Consider the following 19,954-nt stretch of genomic DNA (forward strand, 5'->3'; position numbering starts at 1 on the left):
GAAAGAAAAACACTAAAGGAGAGAGAAAATCCATTTAAACTAAAAATGCTAACACTAAACTAAAAACTCCATTTAAAAACAAATACATTTCTGATGGCCAAATAAATTAATAAATAAAATCAAAGGTAATCGGGAAGAGAGATTGCAGTATTAATTAATAATATATAGAGAGATTGCAGTATAATAATAAGGCGGCTGCAACTTGACTCTTAGAGCAGTGAGGTTCTGGAATAACCTCCCAAGTAACGGTATCAACAGCAAAAAGCAACCAAAAGAGAAAAAATTCAATACTGCCTGCAAAATAAGGATTAGACTTGCTGATACAGGACTGCTGCTTCTAGGGCCTCCAATGGAGAATTTTTTTCCTAGAGTAGGCAGGGAACCTGAATCCTCCTCCTACCATCGCATCAAGAGTGCCACTGCATACTGAACAATAACTAGCATCTACATAAAGAACTACATATGTGGCAGCCTGACTGCCATTCAGGTAACATTTTCAAGGAACTACAGACAATGACTGTTTCCCAACTAGCAAATTTAAAACTCATCCATGACTTTGACTGCGGTTCCTTCCCAGCCACAGACAGTAATTCAAATTTCCTCTGTCATCCAATCATTTCTGTAAGCTTCCACAGTCGGTTTTAATCAGAATATTCTGAGTCATTTTGTATCAACAGCAAATTGTCACCTCTTTACCTCTTTTTCCAGACCACAGTTGTTACATAGTTCAGTCCTCCACATGAAAACATACACTCCCATTCTTCGGTTCGTTTTTAAAAAAAAAAAAAAAAGTTACAAATGCATAAAAGGCCTGCTCTTTAATCCGATGCTTGTTCAATTGCCTAAAAGCTTTTTGCAATTTTAGGAGGCTTTTTGGAAAAAATCTATGCGCAATATGTAAATTGTCACTCACATCAACATACTTGTTAACTTCTTCCAGGTACTGTTTATCTTCACAGAAGTTACAGTGATAACTCTCCAACATATGTTTATCCATTCCTCTGACTACTTTACTTTTTCCTTATGCTGTACTAAGTCAGACTTACTTGTCTTTGATTTCAGCTACACGCCAAAACACTAAAAAGGCTGGTGTAATAGTTACTCCCTGCCATTCCTTCTGCACTGAGGCAGATTTAAGTGGTATACCACAGCAGCAGTCTGGTAATTTCGCATTTTAATTCCCTTAGAAGTACTGGGTGAAGACCATCTGGTCTTTGTGAAGTCTTACTGCTCAATTTATTGATTTGTTTCAAAACCTGAGGATTGCTAAGAGAATAAAGCTGTGTTACAAAGGTCAATTCAGTTCAACAAACCCTACAGAAAACTCACAGTTTGCAATATCATTTACCTAGAAAAATGAACTACAGATGTGGCGCCTGTTTTTCTACAAGACATAGCTTGTTTGCCATCTTTCCAGCTGAGTTAAGTGAGGTAGGTATCATAAGGGAATCTGACCAAAGTCATAATACTAAAGCTGCTATATATTCCACGATCTTGCTACAAATCATTTGCCTTTATTACGCCATTTACACTGCTTTTATACATGCACCCTCTGAAAACATAGGAACGTAAGGTTAAGCATCTATAAACACATTGCTGCTTTGGCAATATGTAATCTTTCCATTTTAAATCTAGTTTCCCTATCAAAAAATATACAACAGTTCCTTAGTTTCACAGTCGTATACACATACTCTATGCATCAATACAATTAAGTCTACTCTGTCTTTCTATCGTTCCTTTCCCTGCTCGCCTCATCTTCTAAAAACAAAATAACCTGGAACCCAAGATGATTTTAATAGGGCTTTGTCTATTGGACGATAAGTTTCTAATAAGCCAAAATAAGTAAATCATTCTCATTTGATCGAAACGCACATATCTTCTGAAGTTAGAATCGGTACGGAAGAATCACATTGTGTGCATCTTGTGGGAGCTTTTAGTTCTTGACCATCATACACACAAAAGAATAGCAATCAATTACTTGAGTTTCCTGACCCAAGATCTATACAAAGTGTTTAGAAGGTACTAACAACATCCCTGCTGAGGGCTGCCTACCAAAGAGGAACACTGATGAACAAAACAAAGGCTGAAGCCAAGGAACCTGCTGAGGAACAGAGGTCAAGGCATTGTTTAACAATAGGGAATCAAGAAAAAAATCAGGAGAACCCTCCTTTGAGTGCAGCAAGGGTTGGGGTGGAGGGGGTGGTCGGGCAGGGGAAGAGGCCTGGAATAGATCAGTCCTGGAGACCAGAAATTTCTGTAGCAGGTGCCCGAAACACAAAACTTACCATTAAAACTAACTCTGTTGTGCAATAAGACACATCATTTTCTTGTCTCCTCTCCTCTCCATTTGTTCACTACCAGCTAGAAAGGGGAAGGAAAAGAAGAGATTAAGGACATGAAGCAAAGTTTGAGGAACAAGCAGTAGGTGCCTCCTATAACAGGAGATAAAGGAAGAGGAGAAGGAATTGCAAATGTTTACACAGAAACGGTTTATTTGCTTTACTTTGCAATATATTGCATCTTAATTAGCACTACTGGAACAAAAGGGGGCAAGGGCAGTTGGAGAACATGAAAAGAAAGCACAGAAGAATGTGGGTGGAAACTGGCCTAGATGTCTAACGGTGTTCAACACCCACAATACTTTGCACAGAAGATTTTGGAAACAGGCAGTTTATTCAGAAAGCTAGATAAAAGTTTGGCCGTTTTCTGTCAAAGAGGATTACTGAAAAAGTCATTTCTAATAAAAAAAAATACTTTCACTAAATAAAACAAATAAAAACCGCTAGAGCTTTCCTCAGTTATCTTTTATATAACATGAACCTAAGAATGGAACAGCTGCCACATTTGGATGACAATTTGGTTGACATTTTGACACATCATTCAAATTCAGAGCATTTTTCTTCTCTCTGAAGCAAATAGATTTTGCTTTAAATAGCCCATTTCATGCAGTGATACTTGCAGGCACAAATCCTTGGTTGTCATTCATGAAAAAAAATGTTTAACTGATTTGTAAATTATGAGTGACTTCTTTTAAAAGCACAGAGAGATCTTCACGTTATAAGACAACGGAATTTGAATCAAAATGAGGAGTCAAGTATAGAACAGATATCACCAAAGGAAGGAGACATTATGCTCCTTTTCTTAATGAAGAAGAAATAGCAACAGCACACATCAGGACATTTACCACTTTGTGGCACACTTTTCTTCGAGCACCTGTTGAACTCCTGGACGAGTCACTCGTCCAACCACACAACCCATGCTCTGCAACGTGAGCTACAACACGGTAGCAAGAGCCTGCAGAAAACTGGAAAACTTGAAAGCTCTGTCAGTAGAGGATTCGTTCATGCCCAATTTAGCCTCACCATACATAAAACAAATACTGCCAGTGATACGCATACTGCTGTTATACTGTTGCCTTCAGAAAAATTTCTAAAAGTGCTTCAGTTTATTCCGTTTGATTTCTTGAGTTTGTGCCTATATCCATATTTAACTTCTCATTTTGACTCAATTCCTGTTGCCCAATTATGTGAAACTCTAACCGTGCTTTTGGAAGTCACTCCAAATTGACAAGTCAACCATTATCACATGAAACAAAGCTCATGCCTAGCCTCACAAGGCTTAGCTCCCTTCCTTTGCTTATTCACATTCATACAGAGACATTTTAAGAGATTTATAAAACATTTTTAAAAGGCATTGTTAATTTAAGGCCTGTTAACCATTATGGAAACTAAGACTTTCAGGACACAGTCACACATCAAACTCGCAGGGGCAACGATGGTGGTAACGGAACTGGGGGCTCCCAAGAGAAGAGCAACAAATCTGCTCGTCTTTTTTGGCTTTTCAAAGATCATTAAGATACCTCTTTTGGAGGAAGAATGCAAAGGAGTTGCCATCAGGGCTTCAGAGGTTTTCCAGTGGAGCTCTTCCTCCTTCCAGTAGATTCTTCCTGGACAGGACATCTGGCCCTACTCATCTTCCTTCACTAGATGAATTGTTACTAAACATTACGGCACTCACTCAATTGTTTTCTTGCTTTCCAGAATGCACAGCAGAATACAGTAACGGAGCCCTAACACCAAGCAGGAAAAATACTGCATTACTCTGACAGTGATTTTCTGACGCCTTGGCAAAGTACTGAACACCGTTCTTACCTTGGAGTGGGCCATAACTTTTGCCATGTGTTTTAAATTGATGAGCTTACTAGGCTGCTTTGGCTTCTGAGACAAGTTTTATTTTGACAACATGCTGAGAGTACAGCTGCCTGGGCAAGTTATCTGCAACTAATAAAACTCTACAGTTATTTCTTTTTCTGATATTTGACTTAATGAAAAAAAGCTTTTGTTGAGCAGTAAGCATTCTATTTTGTTTAAAAAAATTGTCAGGAAAGAAACCTCATCCTCATCATTCTTCAGCTGCCTTGGTAAATGTAGATGCCATACAAAGCAGTGATGCTAAACACCCTGCAGACAGATCAAAGTCCTGTAAATGAAACCAAACCCCAGCGTTGTGAATAGTTTGGGTAGTGGGATTTTCTAAGCATACGTGATACTCCCTACCCACTATGCCATAAATCATGGTCCTGGTACTGATACTCAGTTCTCATTTCTGCAGCTTTACATTGTAGGAATAATATAAATACAAGAGACATTAATGTAGAAGGTGAAGACCCCAACTTTTAATGTTTCAGTATAAAATGCTGCAAGGAAGTGGGAGGAAAGTGGTTTACTTTAAGACTATTGGTATATTCAAGTGTTATACACATAAGTTATATAAGCAAACTCATAACCTTTCCCAGAATTACACTGCCAAATATATTCAGGTAGAAAAATTAACATCCAAAATATTCTCTAGAAAGCTATTTTGACTTTCAGAACAGAGTCATCTCATGCAGCATAAGAAATGTTACTTGGTGATGCTTATCTAAGTTAAGCAAGTTTTAATTTGTACTGCAGAATGGTACTGCATATAGCTATAAAACACTGTCTTTTGAAGTGTTGTAAGTTATAAACGTCTGTTATATTATGAAAAGATACTTCATGTTCCCAACGCAATATAGAGAAAAATCAAGGGTAATCATCACATTTCTGTATTGGTTTTTGATAAAGTGAGCAGCATTTTAAACTGTAAACTCCTAGAACAGTAATCTCCTTATTCATTTAAGCAGTTTGTAAAATACCTGGATGATTTCCAGTACCCTTTAAATACAAATTATATTGTTAATCTCAAAAATTTTCCATGCAAATAGGTTCTTGCCAACAAGGCCTAAAAAGTTCCCAGTAAAATTAAAGCTGACTCAGCAACAATAGCATTCATAACTATGAATGTTATTTAACATTACTGCTAGTTACTTTATCTTAACTTTGGCCCGGCTAGTAATGTCACGGTCAATTAGTTCTTAAACCTTCAGCCCACTAAAGAATTCCATGATCTAACCAGTTCTTACACAAACAGCAGAAGATGCCTGCGGTTGCTTCAATACCTCTGTTGAAAATGTAAAGCAGCAAAAAATACTCCATACAAAGGAGGATACAGCCTCTAGCCTTACTGCATTTCCTATAAACAGAGCAAATTCTAATCTGTTTCATTTAACATTGTCTTTCCATATTGGCTATGAAGCTTTCCAGCTTGGAAACTAAAAAAATCTAATTATCTTGCTTAATATCTACATTGAAATTGAAGTTTAGTGCTGTACTCCATCAAAATCGAATTTTTCTTTCCCCATTCTCATCTCAAACCCATACAAGGCATGACATTTCAAAGCATTCAACAGCAAGTAGTTTGAAAAGGGAAATAGAGCCACATGAACATCATTAGAATTGTTCATGTTCAGGTCTAGTTTTCCCACTCTTGGCTACACCACAAGGGCAAAAGTTTAATTTATAACCAAGCTTTTATTAAATACTACGGCTTCCTACATTTTATTCTCTTCCACATTAATCTTGCAAGTGCTGCAAATAAACACATGAAATTTAGATGGCAGAGTGTGAGAACTTTTTGACTACAAATCTTAGCACCTACTATGACAATACGTGCTAGTGATGAAATTTTGCATGTCTGGGGAATTATTTTAGAAGTCATATCATAGCTTTAAATAAAAAAAAAAATGGACAGGGGTTTGTAAAAATTGGGTAATCTAAAAAGGTTTAAATGTTTAGCTTACACAGAAATCAAGCCAGTCATCAGATCATACTGGGCACAGAATACGTTCTCTGTACTAGAACATTTTTTGGAAAATTATTTCCTTAGCTCTGTATTTCTCAGGCAGTTTATTAGCCTGAACGCTGTCTCCTACACTTGAGAAAGTTCACTGCAGTTAAAAGACTTTGGAAACCATTTCCAGGAGCTCTTCTCTTAATAGGCAGCACACGGGTTTGACACCCCAAGCCCCTCTTTCCAAGCAACAGTGTACACTAGATTGACTGATTCAGGTGAAAGCAGATGAAGTCCAGTATGCAGTAGCTCAGGCAGGCAGTGGAATCCATCACAGTGATGGGAAAGATACTGCATTACCTAGTACATTTTATGAAATGGATTGCAAAGTCATTTAAACAGTGAAAGCAAAAATATGACTAAGAACATTATGTGCTTTTTCACTGGCAAAACTCCCACAGACTGTATTAAGAACAGATAGGCTGACCCTGGATGTTCTCAAGATTTCATCATTCAAAATTAATCCATTTGCATAATCTGTGCTGAAAGAGAGGATATTCTCTTCTTTTTTACCAATGGTAATAATGAGTCCTTCTCTCTCCTCCTGTTTTGACCTTCTCCAAAAAAATTACACAACAAAACCAGCTTGTCATCTTTTAAATGAACGCGACTCTCAAAGTTACCTTTAAAAATGCAAAAATTAGAAGATAAGAAAAAATGCGGGGGAGGGCAGGAGAGGAAAGGCTGTATCTATAACTGCAGCTCTTTCTATTCTAAAAAAAGTCCTAATTCTGTTTCCTCACTCCTTTCTGGCTTACTTCTGAGGTCCAACTTTTCTGAAGCCCAGGCCATCTCACCTACAAAGAACATTGTGTAGCAGAATGAGGCTTTAACCTTGATTACCACGTTTTTGTAATGTTCTCACAGATATACTAACAACCATGGGGGGAGGAAGGGAAAAAAAAAAAACCAACCACCAAAAAACAGTGTAAGAACAGCTTAGCCGAGAGTGAAATAATCTGTGAAAGTTTGGAATGACTGGAATTAAGGAGGACAGATAGTATGGTACCTCTTTGCCTCAGAAGTTTCTGGGATTTTTAAAAAAAGCTCGCTCTTCCTTCTGTTGGGTAGCTGGTGTTCTAACTGTTATCATAAAAGCTATTTTTACAGCACTTTAACAGCTAAACGCAAATAATGCCAAGAGCAGTAGTTGTGTTTTAAGCAACACATGGTTGCTCTAATTGATAATTTAATAGTAATTCTAATGTAATATAGTAAATAGGAAAATGAAATATAGTAGTGGAGAAAGTATATGTGTTTGGCAAGCTACAGCAGCCAGACAGAAAGGATGCAACTGAGCATTACTTTTTCGGGACCACATTTTCATAGTACACTAAGAAAAGTGTTCACATTTTTCAAACAGAGCCACATCCAGTTAACTTTTCTTCTGTGATTCAAACTTACAATAAAAAAAAAAAAATGCTTTGTCAGGGCTCTGGTGCAGAAACAGCATTGGTAGAAATAGTTTGTGTGCACAACATCAGGGGCCGCTATATGTAAAAAAAGGTTAGAGATTACCATAGATGAGCTCTCTGAGCCTGACCAGTGAATCTGTGCCACCTCCAGGCCACAGGCAGACACAGGCTCAGGGACTATTTCCTTCCAGGCCTGTGGTCTTGGCCTCCTTCACAACAGAAGGAGTCTCTCACACTTCTGAGATACACCTGCCCAGACGAGATTGTAATTTCACTTTGCTGTGGGAAGTGTGAGCACAGAGCTACAGGGAGCACAGGCGCAAAGCAAGGAAACACGGTTTCTGCAGAGAAACCCATCCGTACCCAGAACAGAGGTTTAGACTCAAAGAACCATTGAAGGACTACAAATACCTCTCCCCCAACTAATACTTGGACCGATTTTGTTCAAAACCTCTAGCAAAGGTTGTCCTACACTTTCTCCAGCTCCTGTTTCTCATTCATACAGGTTTCCAAATTACACAGGCATCCTCCTTTAAAATAGAGTCGTTAATCTTCTGAAGCTCTCCCAGCAACACAAATGGAGAAATACTTTGCCCTCTTCTTTCTCCCCTCAAAATAGTTTTCTAAGAAGAAAAACTGGGCCAAGTTGAAAGCCCTGCTAGAATGTATTCCGTGGTTTGTTGGAGTATAGACAGTTTTTCGTTCCACCGACTCAGTCATTTCTTTATCACATCGAGTTCCTCCTACAGAATAGACTGCTCAATTTACAGCCATTTATTGTTAGAAACAGAATGTTAAGTAGAACCAAGCATAATTCCCAATTCACAAAGATCACTTCTACATCTTTAAGCAACTGCCTATTTGGGAGTTCCTGCATCCACTGCCATTATTTTATGGCACAGAAAAACTTACTACAGCAGAAAATCATGGAAGTCCTCTCACAAGGAGTAAGGAATTCCTTTAATCAGGAATTTTCAACCTTGTATAGACAAATCTGTAGTCAACGTAACACACAAAAGACACCAGAAAAAGGAAATGAAACGAAATTAATGGAGTTTTACTATTTCTTCTTTCAAAACAATTTTTAGGAAAAAAAAGTAGAAGTACCATAACTGAAACACTGCCAGGAAAAACAAAAAAAAAAAAAGAAAAAATCCAAACCCTAAAAATTATGTTTGTTTTCTTTACCATATTAATTCTTATTGCATTAGGTTCAGATAAATGTTTTATGTACACATTGGGTCAAATCCTGAAGGATTTGCTGAGGGGTTTTTTGAGTTGTTGGTTTTTTTTTTCCCTCCAGCCTTTTTAGTTAAACTAGTATACAGAATCTAATTCTAACCCACCAAGGTTTCACACTTGCCACTGCACACTTTGTCTTCCTTATTAGCTACCACTCAGAAGTGAACCTGAAATGACCTGTTGATACAGACTCCAAAACCTGACCTCTGCTTCTCAAATAGCCTGTGGAAGTGCCATTTTTTTACTGAAGTAAAATAAAGCCACAGGAGAAGATATTCTGATGAATATTTGTTCCTTAACATCACTGTTCTAATTCCTTTGGAAATTAGCATTTGAAATCCCTCCGTTTTACTGAAATCAATGATAGAGTTGGTTTTTTTGGAGGGTCTTTACATCCCTCAATATATGGAAAATTAGTTTTGGTTTTTTGAGGCTTCCATTTCTTGTGCTTGTTAACTGATCCATAATATTAATATAAAGTAGATTATCATGTTTTCCTCCCTCACAAAAAGCATAAGCATATTCAACAACCTAATTAATCCTAATTAAATAGAAAGTCATGGAACACTTCTCTCGACCAAAATAATTTAGAAATGCCCTTGTGTTGATGGCTTGCAATTTGCAGAATTCATTTTTCAAATGAAAGAGACAGATGTATTTTTCCCTGATCTAAAGGGTCTGGATAAATTAAAACTAATTGGGTTTATGTGTTTCTGATAATTTAATGAGATGCACGTAAGCCATATTATGATGGAGGAAAGAACAACCCTTAATTTTTACAAATGAGATGCAGCAAATGACAGCATTTGAAAGTCTATTAAAGGTTAGACTCAAACAGTAAAACAGAGCTCTGTTCTGTTAAAGGAAGAGTCTTAGAGTATGTACCAGAGACCTTTACAGTACCAGCACACGTAGAGTCATGAACAGTGTTTTCAGTGCAATTCATTCATTGCCAGAACTGGTTGAAATGAAACATGAACAGGAAAATCTCAATTCTCATTTTCCAGTTTTAACACATTTTTGTGTGTAAAGCCAACTACATTAGCAGAAGTAGACAGCACCTCACATGGTTTCTGTAACTTGAGTCCTTGGATGACTGCCTCTTCTATATATTAAAAAAAAAAATAAATCAGACATTATCAGGCAGGCAGCCAAATGGCCGCCAATTAAAATATTTGAGGGACTCCCAGGTAAATGCTTTAGAAACAAGCATTCAGCTGAAGTTAACAGCTGTTAAGTTTGTCTGTATTTTGAGAACAAGGCACATTCATTTTACACTGTAAGTTTGCTCATTAATGGTCATGGAAACATTGCTGTTTCACATTAAGCAATTACCTACACGCACACATCAGAATCTGGATAGTGCCAGTGTGATGATACCTGAGCAGCGATTCTGTGACCTTCCCCGAAATGCACTAAGATACCTAGTGAAAGACAAGGGGAAAAGGAAGTCTTGGAATTATAGCACTTGGGAATAACACAAATTTCACATGATTCCTTTATCATTATGCCAAATATTTCTCTTCCGGCAAGCTGGAGGAAGAATTAATATTTAAAACACCAGGATACAGAAACTGACTGAAAAAATACCTGTTTATTTGCTAACAGCTAGATTTGCCTGTAGAAGTCATCCATTGGTACCAGTCAGTCTGGTAAGTGGGAAAGGTAATTTCAAGAGAACAGTATGAGACAAGAGTCTTGATGGACTCTTCTGAACACAGCTCCACTTGATGCACCATCAGTTTGGAGTGTAAGAAAAAAGAAATACTGGCTGATAGGAAAGAATTCTGTAATGACCTGGGTCTAGTAAAGTTCAAAACATTAATACATGGGTAGAGATCCCCCATTAGGAACAGGGAAATGATCTCGGTGAAGCACAAGAGTTCCTCCAAGCATCTAGAAACATCTGATTATTGCCATATGCTAATCCTGCATAGATCAGCAGCACTCTGATATGTAAACTGTACAAGTACAGGTCATAAAGCTACAGGTCTACTCTTGCTACAGGTCATAAAGCTTGACAATGGACACAAGACACTTCTTAGGTTTTCATCCTTCCCAAGTTATTCCATCCTCTGGCACTAAGCATGTATGCAACAAGTCTCTATGCAGAACGGTGGAGTCAAATTTTTTCTGGGTCTGACACCAAACTCTTAAAAAAACCATGGGGAAAAAAAGCTGAGCATTGGAATATTTAAACATCACATGGGAAAATCATGCCTTGTGTATTTTGTTTAGTTGAAAGGAGAGAAAGGAAACATTTGTTCACAAGGTAACAAAGGAGACCTCAAAATCTCTCCAGTATATCAATCCTTGCCAGGTTCACCCATTCTTGTACTGTATAACCCCCAAAAACAGTAAGCCCACCTGCCCACCAAGCAGTCTTTTACATTGATGTATATTATACTGAGAGTTGCTGGAAAGCAGAAAATGGCGATGTTCAAAAAGGCTAAAAATAAAAAAAAAAAAAAAAAAAAAAAAAAGAGGCAGACCTGCAGAGTCAGGCAGACCTGCAGAGTCTGACAGACTACTGAAAATTAGGTGTGTCCACACGAATCCTGGAATACTTTAGTATACGACGACCGTGATATCCTCTTTCAAAATCCAAATTGATTACCAAGTCAATTCACAGAGCTTATGTTTTGTAAAAATCACATTATGGAAAGTTAATGTACACAAAAAGATGTGTAGACTCACAGTAGAGGCTCAAAAAAATAAACTGGTCTTTCATTCTTTCCCCCCTCCTTTTCTGTAATTGGACAGAAAATATTTTTCTGTGCAAGTCCCTTGACACGGGTTTAACTCTAGACATCCCTACCACAGGCACAAGAGGAAATAAAAACATTAAAAAAAGAAAACCAAAACATGACCATTTGCATCAAGGCAGAAATACATTAAACCACATCCATAATCATAAGCAGCAAGCTTTCAACACTAGATTTGTTCTATTTGCAACAGAAAAACAAGTGATAAATGTCACAGAACTACATCAGTTCAAATATTCTTCTTGGTCTTTTAGTTAGGATATCAGTTCCACCGCTATGTCGTGAAGACAAAAAAAAAATTCCACTCAAGAAAGATTATCTTCAAGTGTGTTAAACCTAGGAACACAAAACTGAAATGCATTTAAATCATCACTGACTAGCCAAAGAGATTACTAATACAGTGAAGTAAGCTTATTTTTAGTCCACAGTTTGTTAGAGGCGTTATCAGAAATGTTTTTTTTCTTTCAAGAAAGAGGGATGGGAAGGGAAAACTGTTAAAATCAGATGTTGAAAACAGTTAGTGACTTTCTAGTTATCTCCAACAAGCACAAACACAAAGGATTAACCTGACTGTTGAGGGCTTTAGGCACACACTACAGTATGCACCTGCTTCATTGGTGTTCTAGTTAAAAAGGGCTGGGAACAGCATGGAAGCAGTCAGCCTGTCCGCGCAAGGGAAATGAGTGTAACAGGAATATTTGGAAAAGTAACTCGAACAGAAAGAAAAGGTTACATTCATGAGAGAAAAGCACTGGCCTTAATCTACAAAGTAGAAACCCGCTTTCTGATTTTATTCTTAGTATTTCCGGCAAAGAACTACTGTAATAAAACATCAATATACGGTAAACTCTATAAAGAAAACTGAAGTGGAAAATATGCCCTCACCTTAAAGACAAGAAATGAGGCAGGAAATCAAATCAATGGTCTGTTCAGCCCGACGGCTCTGGTTTTTATGAATTAGGGTTAGTGAAGTACCTTTTCCTGTAATAGAAATTGTTGAAAAGATTACTGTCTATGTTGTCTAATATTAGCACTTAACTGATGGGAGGTACAGACAACAAATGCATACTACATTAGAGTCCTACGGCACAGGGAGAATACAAACAAGTATGTGTTCAATTGTCAGAACCTAAATAATACATTGGAACGTTTCCACCAATACATTAATGAAGGTCACTTGCCACCTCTGAATACAGAATCACAAGGTTTTCGAGATGAGCACTCAAAGACATCGCTAAACACTTGAGACTATAAACAAAATTAATTTCTTAAAACTATCTACATTTCCTAATTAACAAATTTAGTGATAGAAATCATGAACTTTAATAAAAGGCATCTGACATGAAGTTTTGATCACACTTGCTGTGGTGAAAAATGACCAAAGTAAACATGTGTTTCATTGAATATAAAATGGATAAAATGGTCAAAAGTACAGACAGTGTTGCAATCTGAATTTCACCTGCTATAAACTCCTCATTTAAAGCAGTTATGAGAGAATTGTGGAACAGAGATGGAAGATGTGAAACAGGATATAAAGCTTCTCTTTCTACTTGAAAATTTCCAATAATTTTAGAGTCCTGTCTGGTGATTTACCTGTAAATGGTTAAGAACAATTGTTAGACAAAAGCTTTTAATTAATCCCAAAATTTCCCAACACAATGAGACATAAATCTTTGTGACTGCAATTTGATACACTTTTTTTTGATCAAAAGCGGGGTTAGGGGTGGGGCTGGGGGGTGTGTAGAACTTTTAAGGTGCTTTGAAAAACCATCTTAAAAAACACAATGGAGGAAACTAATAAAAGAAGGAAAAAAAAATGTCCGCCACATTCAAATAGAACACAATGAAGAAAAAAACTTTAAAGAAAGCTGAAGCCTGCTGCTGCGTCTGAGAATCCCAAAGATGTTACTAAAAGACACCACTTAGATCATTTCAAAACTGTAACTTCCTGCCACCTCCACAGAAAACTACTCAACTACTAGGTACAATTAAGCATCTCCTCAAAAAGAAAGCAGAAAGACACCAAACTCTCTTTACATTAAAGTACCATGTCAGCATGTAACAGCCAAGTGACCTTTTACTGGTGTTACATTAATTGCATTTAACCTTACATTAACTGGGAAGGGCGAGAAGAGGAAGAAGAAACCTTTTTATACAACACAGATGCAGCAAGTTCGAAAGTACAGTTGAGGCCTCGTCATGATCAAATAGAGAAATTGAAATGGTTTGGTGAAATCGAAACCACCCAAGATCATCTTTTCAATGTAATTCCTCTTCGTTCTCTTAATCTTAAAAGACATGTAAGATGGCAACCTTCAGTACAGTTGAACTGGGCATGCCGAACACAGATCACTCTGAACTGGCATAGTGGAACAGTGGAAGTAGTACAGTGCAGAAAGAACTGACCTCCCGTTGATGGAGATGTGTAGATGTACATGGGGATGTGTGGATGACATCGTGTAAATGTGGCACTTACGGACATGGTTTACTGGTGGACTTGACAGTGCTAGGTTAACAGTTTGACTTGATGATCTTAAAGGTCATGATTCTCTGATGCTGAGCACAAGGAGCCAAGTTTACTGCTAGTATTATGCTACCTGCTGAAATTAAGAAGAAAGGAGTGTAGTAGTAGAAGTAAAATACACTGTGTAAAACTTGATTTCTGTTCTGCAAGGCAAAACTCCCTTAGTGATAAAATATGTGATATGGAGTAAAGTATATTAGACTTTCTACTATGCATCTCACCATATAAACTTGGCCAAACTGAGACACCCCCCCCGTTTAAGAACACTCCATTAACACTTCCTGCACGTTACATCTCAGGTTGGCAATGTAAAACTGCATTTGGAGACATAAAATTCAACCTGTGGGCAAGGAAACTCATATTGAATAAAAATTAAAGAATAAAAAAATCCTAGAAAATAATAGCAGAAGACCAGTTTTCTTTTATTCTGTTACTTCTTCATACTAATAAAAAAGCAAAAAAATCAAGGGATTTTTTAAAGAATTTTTATTGACAGTTTTACTAAGTAATCCTTAATAAATAAAGTCTTGAGCAGCTCTCAAGACACCTCTTTGTCTGCTTCTTGGTTTTGTATGATGCGCAAAAAGAGAAATTGCATTAAGTTCTTGGCATGCTCACTGTAATGCAAGAACTTGTTGCTTATCCTCCAGAATTTCTTCTTCATCGTCCATTTGGCTTTCATCCCAGCCCCTTAAAAGAAACATATCACAGTGATTTTCAGCAGCTCAAATTCCTCAGGCTACTCTGCTTTAAGCTTTAGTGACATATGTTCACACACGTGGAACTAAAAGGCATGAAAATAACTTTTGCTCTATATTTTGCAAGTATACATACATTAGTAGCTACTATATTCATTTTTTCCCCTCAGTTTGTGTCATGTACATTTTCACCTCTTAAACAAGTAGGAAGTAAACAACATTGTCGCTTTTGTGCTTTAATAGATCCTAGAACAGGTAAGTTAAGAAAGTGGGTCTCATTTATACTATCTGCACTATTTGCAAATATCGTTTAGTTTTCTACTGACCTGCAATTTCAATATTACGAACAATTATAAAAACAAACAAACAACTCAATAAACCAAACAACCACAAATCTCTGGATCACCTGTATTCACATAGCATGTAGTTAACCTCGCAGCGTCTGACTGACCCTTACTAGTTACAAAATCATTATTATGAAAGCTATGACAGACAGAACTTTAAGGAAATTCTTTGTTTCCAGCCACCTCCTTAGTCTCCAAGGCAATATAACAGATATATCATAGATGATGGTGAGTTAAATCTTATTGACTCACCTGTTCACAACTGCCCTTTCTAAAGGTACCTTACGACCAAAGAACTTCGATTTCTAATAGACGTACTGTATAAATCTCAGTGCTGTATATTAACAAAAGCTAATACAGCAACCTGGTCTAGTGGGAGGTGTCCCTGCCCACGGCAGAGGGGTTGGAACTGGATGATCTTTAAGGTCCCTTCCAACCCAAACCACTCTACGATTCTATGAAAAAAACCCAAAACACCACAATCCCAAAATCTGTAGTCTCAACAAAAAAATATATCACCTAATTCTTAATCTGAGCTGCCTGGGAGCACTGGCTTAGAACACCAAAATACAAAATAGGTCATGCTGACATTTGTAATCAGCGTGTAAAGCACAATCATAAAGTCAAGACTGTCTTTATTTCAGTTCTGGCAAAATGTTTGGCATATGGAGCATTTTACAATATCATAAAACCAAGTTTAACTTACCTGAGAGTATCAACTCTGCTTTGGTCTTTTACTTCTAGGTTTTTACAGAAATCTGTTGTATTTCTACATGTCTTCTCTGAGCGTCTGCTGGAGAAGGTTACATCTTCAGAAGTTAAGCTGTAACGTTTTTCAGGACCTGAAGTATTTTAGGTCATTTCAGGAACACATGTAAACAAAAAAATGCAGTATCTACACTATCAATTTCAAAGAATTCCACAGTATCGACAAAAACTTGCCATTAAGTCTCAAAACAACTCTAGCTGATGAAGGATGTCACTACAAACCCTCCAATAAGTTACTGTATCATTAGAAGTCATGGAAAGGGTTTGCTTCCAAGATGTTTATGGCAGTTGAGTATGAAACCTTATATAATAGGGCCCACTATTACCAATGCGACTCAAAATACAGCAGCAAATGTAGAACTTGGGTAGCTGACTAATGGTAGTATGTATTTAAAACGGAGCAACAGGATATATCCCACATCCACCAATATAAAAAGATGCTCAACTGGGATCACAGTCTGTGCTCCTTATACAACAGACATGCATGTTACTAGTTTCCCAACTATCTCTCTGCTATTCACTTATAAATAAGTGAAAAGTATTCCAAGAAATTGGAACAAAAAGGGAGAGAAAGAATGGGACAGTTCAACAGTAACTTCCCTCCCTACTCTTCTCTGAGCATATTTCAGCATCAATGTTAATCCTTCAAGCATTAACAAAAGGAACTCTTCCAAACACAAGGGTTTTGATGAGTACGTATCAAAAAAGGAAGGACAGCTGTCCTGAAGCGTGGTATTTGGAAGCCTCAGAGAAGAGCTGTATGAAAAAAATACAGTGTAGTCTAAGGTAAAAAACATTTTACAAGATAGAACGCTCTTGAATCCAGACTACTTTTGTTTACTGAAAATGCATCACAGCCAAGACCTGCCAGTCTAAACGCACCATAGCAACTCAGAAGGGAGGGACCAAGTTAAAGCCCAAGAGATGCAGTTTATCAAGGCTGCTTATGGCACAAAGTGTTTAGACACTTGACCTATCTCCTCATTGAGATGGAGCAGAAGCATCCCAATCTTTTTTTCCAGTATTGAAAGAACAAAACCAGAACTCACTCGTTCTGTTCAACTGTAATCAACTGACCTTGGCTGCCTGCCACTGTTCCCACACACACACACACCACCTTCCCAAAAAACAAGGAGGTGGTCTTCAAAGGCAGAGGAAAGGGGGTTGAGTCAAACCCAAAATGAGGGCTAATACTGTATTTATTACGCTTTATTAGTGGCAGTTCTCGTGAGGACAGATTTATAAAGTTTCCTGTCCATCTTTCCCCCTTCTTGCTATCCTTGCATCAAATGTAGCTTCTAACTACACCTGGGGTGTTCATTATTAAACATCCAAGCAAAGAATACTTATTTAAATGAAATTCATGATCTGAAATAGTACCTAGCATGTCTTGCAGATTTCTGCAGCAAAAATGCAAGAGGTAAAATTTCAAGAAAATTGTACGGGGTTAAAAAGAAGTTGCACAAAACATTTTGCTTCTACTAAATAAAGGGTAAGTTGAAGTATGATTGAACGGAAATAAATCACTGTTCAACCACAAAGAAGTCTTGTATCGCCAAATGGTTTAGGTCATTTTTGCACCAAAATCAGTTAAGATCTGAAAAGGCAAATGAAATAGCTACTTGTTTTCATTATGTTACTTCTAAACACGAGGGAAAAAAAAAAAAAACCCAAACCAAACAGTATTGTCACTTACCTGTATAACTTAATAATTCTTTTTCCAGAATAAGTAGGGCTTCTTGGTCAGCAATATATTCCCAAAGATACTCATCTTGTTTAGTTATATCAATGCACTTGGGTTTTGATATCTCAGTGTTAACTCTTAACATATGCATGGGTGAACTCTTTGGCCTTGGCTGGGTGTTTGTTGGACATTTTCCAGTCAGTTCATGGTGTAGCACATTTGTCGACCAAGGTCTTCTAGAATCATTCCCTGAAATAACAGAAAAGGTCACAACTACTAAGAATTCAAGATTTTACACAAAGAGAATTTGATCTCACCTCATTAATGACATTAACTGCAGTTAAAATTATTAATTTATTTGAACAGATTATTAATTTTGCTTAAGATTGTGAATTAATAAATTTTAATAAGAGGGTTACAATTATATTGGGAAGTAGCACCTCACACCTTAGGGGCATTTTTCAGAAAAAAAAATATTTGATTTATATATTATGTGCAATGGAACAAATTTGGGGGCAGGGCAGAGACTGAAAATGTGTGTAGAAAGCTTAAAACTTTGGTTCTGTCTTTTTTTTTTTTTTTAATTTAAGGCAACATGAATAGAATATAGACACTTTCAGATTTTTTTCTGGGATACCAAATTGACAGTTTCAATTTCTGAACATAGTGTTTTTAAAATTAAAATGCCAAACTGGTTGCTTAAGATGAGAAATAACGTAAGGTACATTCCTTCAGACGGAGACAGTTGAAATTGAGAAAAGTAACTAAAAAGTGCATATGCAGTTATGCATTACTTGTTTCCTTCTTTCTTATCATTCACGTAATAAGACTTATTTCAGTAGGATGAGGAAATCTTTTATTAGATCAAAACCATATTGTACTAGATGCTGCAAAACACACAGTAATACATAATCTTGTTCTAGATAAAATTATTATGTAAATAATCAAGCTAAGAGGGAATTAATAGGGTAGAAGCAGGAGTAGAAACTAAGCACAATAAAAAGCATTATTAGTAACAGCTGTAAAGAGAAATTTTTAACTAAAAACACCATTCTTATGAAAACAATGCCATACACCCAAAATACAAATACATAGACGAAGATACAAAAATGACCTGAATTCAGCAGAATCATCACAAGCACTTCTACTTTTTACGTACGAAAAATTAACCTGTTAGAGGAGGATCTCAAAGCTGTTCTATCCTTACCTGAGTATGACCTCCATTCTACCAGAGGATAAATTCTATTTTGAGTCTCCAAACCACTTGAAAGTCTATTCAGCTGACTTTCTAAGACACCTTGAACTACAGAGTCATCAGCATATTCACTTAAACTCCTTTCAGTAACCCACTTTCCATCTCCTGAAATAAAAAAGTATTAGAGGAAATCATTTGTAGGTTTTGTGTTAATATGCATTTACTGTTACTCTATTTGCTACATTTAATGTATGTGATTTAAAGGAGTCATACAACAAATTTTCTACACATATGTAAAAAAAATCATATCTAACACACTAACAAACTTAAATTCAAGTGATATACTCGATCAAATTAACATTCATGTTCAGCAAGCATTTCACATGTTGTTTCATATACACCATTAAAAGCAACAGGATAATGATATGTTTTGTGTGTGTGATTTACATTATGCACAAACAAAAGCTGAAATTCCTACTGGAACCAAATTCTCAGGGATATAAAGAAGCATATAAATCTATGGCATTATGTTATGTAATTTACCTCATGGTAGTAAGTTTATTTTATCCTTCCACAGCACCAGTTGTGTGTGTTGGCATGACTGTTACCTGAAGTGACTTCTAAAAGTAAGCTAGAACCAAGTTACACAAAGATAAGGACATCTTACAACAATGGTGGTAAATGTATATATCGTTTGAGGACTTAATTCATACACCATTACCTGGAAACAGGATACTACTGTCCACAGGGCTAGAGTCAGCACACAGCGGAGAATGTGCTTCAAGCGTTGCTTGTTCACAGTTTGCACCTACAAAGAAACCTTCAAGTCCCCAATACCGCGTAGAAATAGATTTCTGCCTTTTGGCTACATCCTGTAACTTGAATAAAACCCAAATATATTAGATATAGGAAAAGAAACAGGAAACTTCCTAAATTGCTCTTGCAAGTTTATATTAGTAAAATGTTCATAAAACTTTGAATGATACTGATAGCCTGGTGTAATAGATATTCATAAGGATAATGGTTTTGTATGACATATGCTTTAAAATCCTATAAACTTCAGTTGCTAATGACATGAGAGCTTGACTCTATTCTTCCACTGTGGATAT

General features: G+C 36.8%; 1 protein-coding gene across 10 annotated transcripts in view; it reads right to left on the minus strand.

Annotated features, from left to right (window-relative positions):
• ZBBX (zinc finger B-box domain containing) overlaps positions 1 to 19,954 on the minus strand; it is a 73,654-nt gene that overhangs the window by 33,699 nt on the left and 20,001 nt on the right. For 3 of the 10 annotated variants that reach the window (XR_010071672.1, XR_010071667.1, XR_010071666.1), the window contains exons 17-27: positions 19,567 to 19,723; positions 18,858 to 19,010; positions 17,663 to 17,899; positions 15,905 to 16,040; positions 14,775 to 14,846; positions 14,109 to 14,232; positions 13,092 to 13,225; positions 12,518 to 12,613; positions 4,152 to 4,280; positions 3,860 to 4,069; positions 2,286 to 2,361 (exon numbers count right to left, since the gene is read on the minus strand). Coding sequence is in view for 2 of the 10 variants with exons in the window: in XM_063339176.1 (XP_063195246.1) it covers positions 14,771 to 14,846; positions 15,905 to 16,040; positions 17,663 to 17,899; positions 18,858 to 19,010; positions 19,567 to 19,723 (759 nt within the window). In the remaining 8 variants the exon portion in view is untranslated. Of the gene's footprint in view, positions 1 to 2,285; positions 2,362 to 3,859; positions 4,070 to 4,151; positions 4,281 to 11,869; positions 11,969 to 12,517; positions 12,614 to 13,091; positions 13,226 to 14,108; positions 14,233 to 14,633; positions 14,847 to 15,904; positions 16,041 to 17,662; positions 17,900 to 18,857; positions 19,011 to 19,566; positions 19,724 to 19,954 lie in introns of those variants that run through there. The other 7 variants (XR_010071668.1, XR_010071669.1, XR_010071673.1 and 4 more) reach the window with 6 other exon arrangements.

Source organism: Chroicocephalus ridibundus, chromosome 6 (genome assembly GCF_963924245.1).
Source record: "Chroicocephalus ridibundus chromosome 6, bChrRid1.1, whole genome shotgun sequence".
NCBI classification, from domain to species: Eukaryota; Metazoa; Chordata; class Aves; order Charadriiformes; family Laridae; genus Chroicocephalus; species Chroicocephalus ridibundus.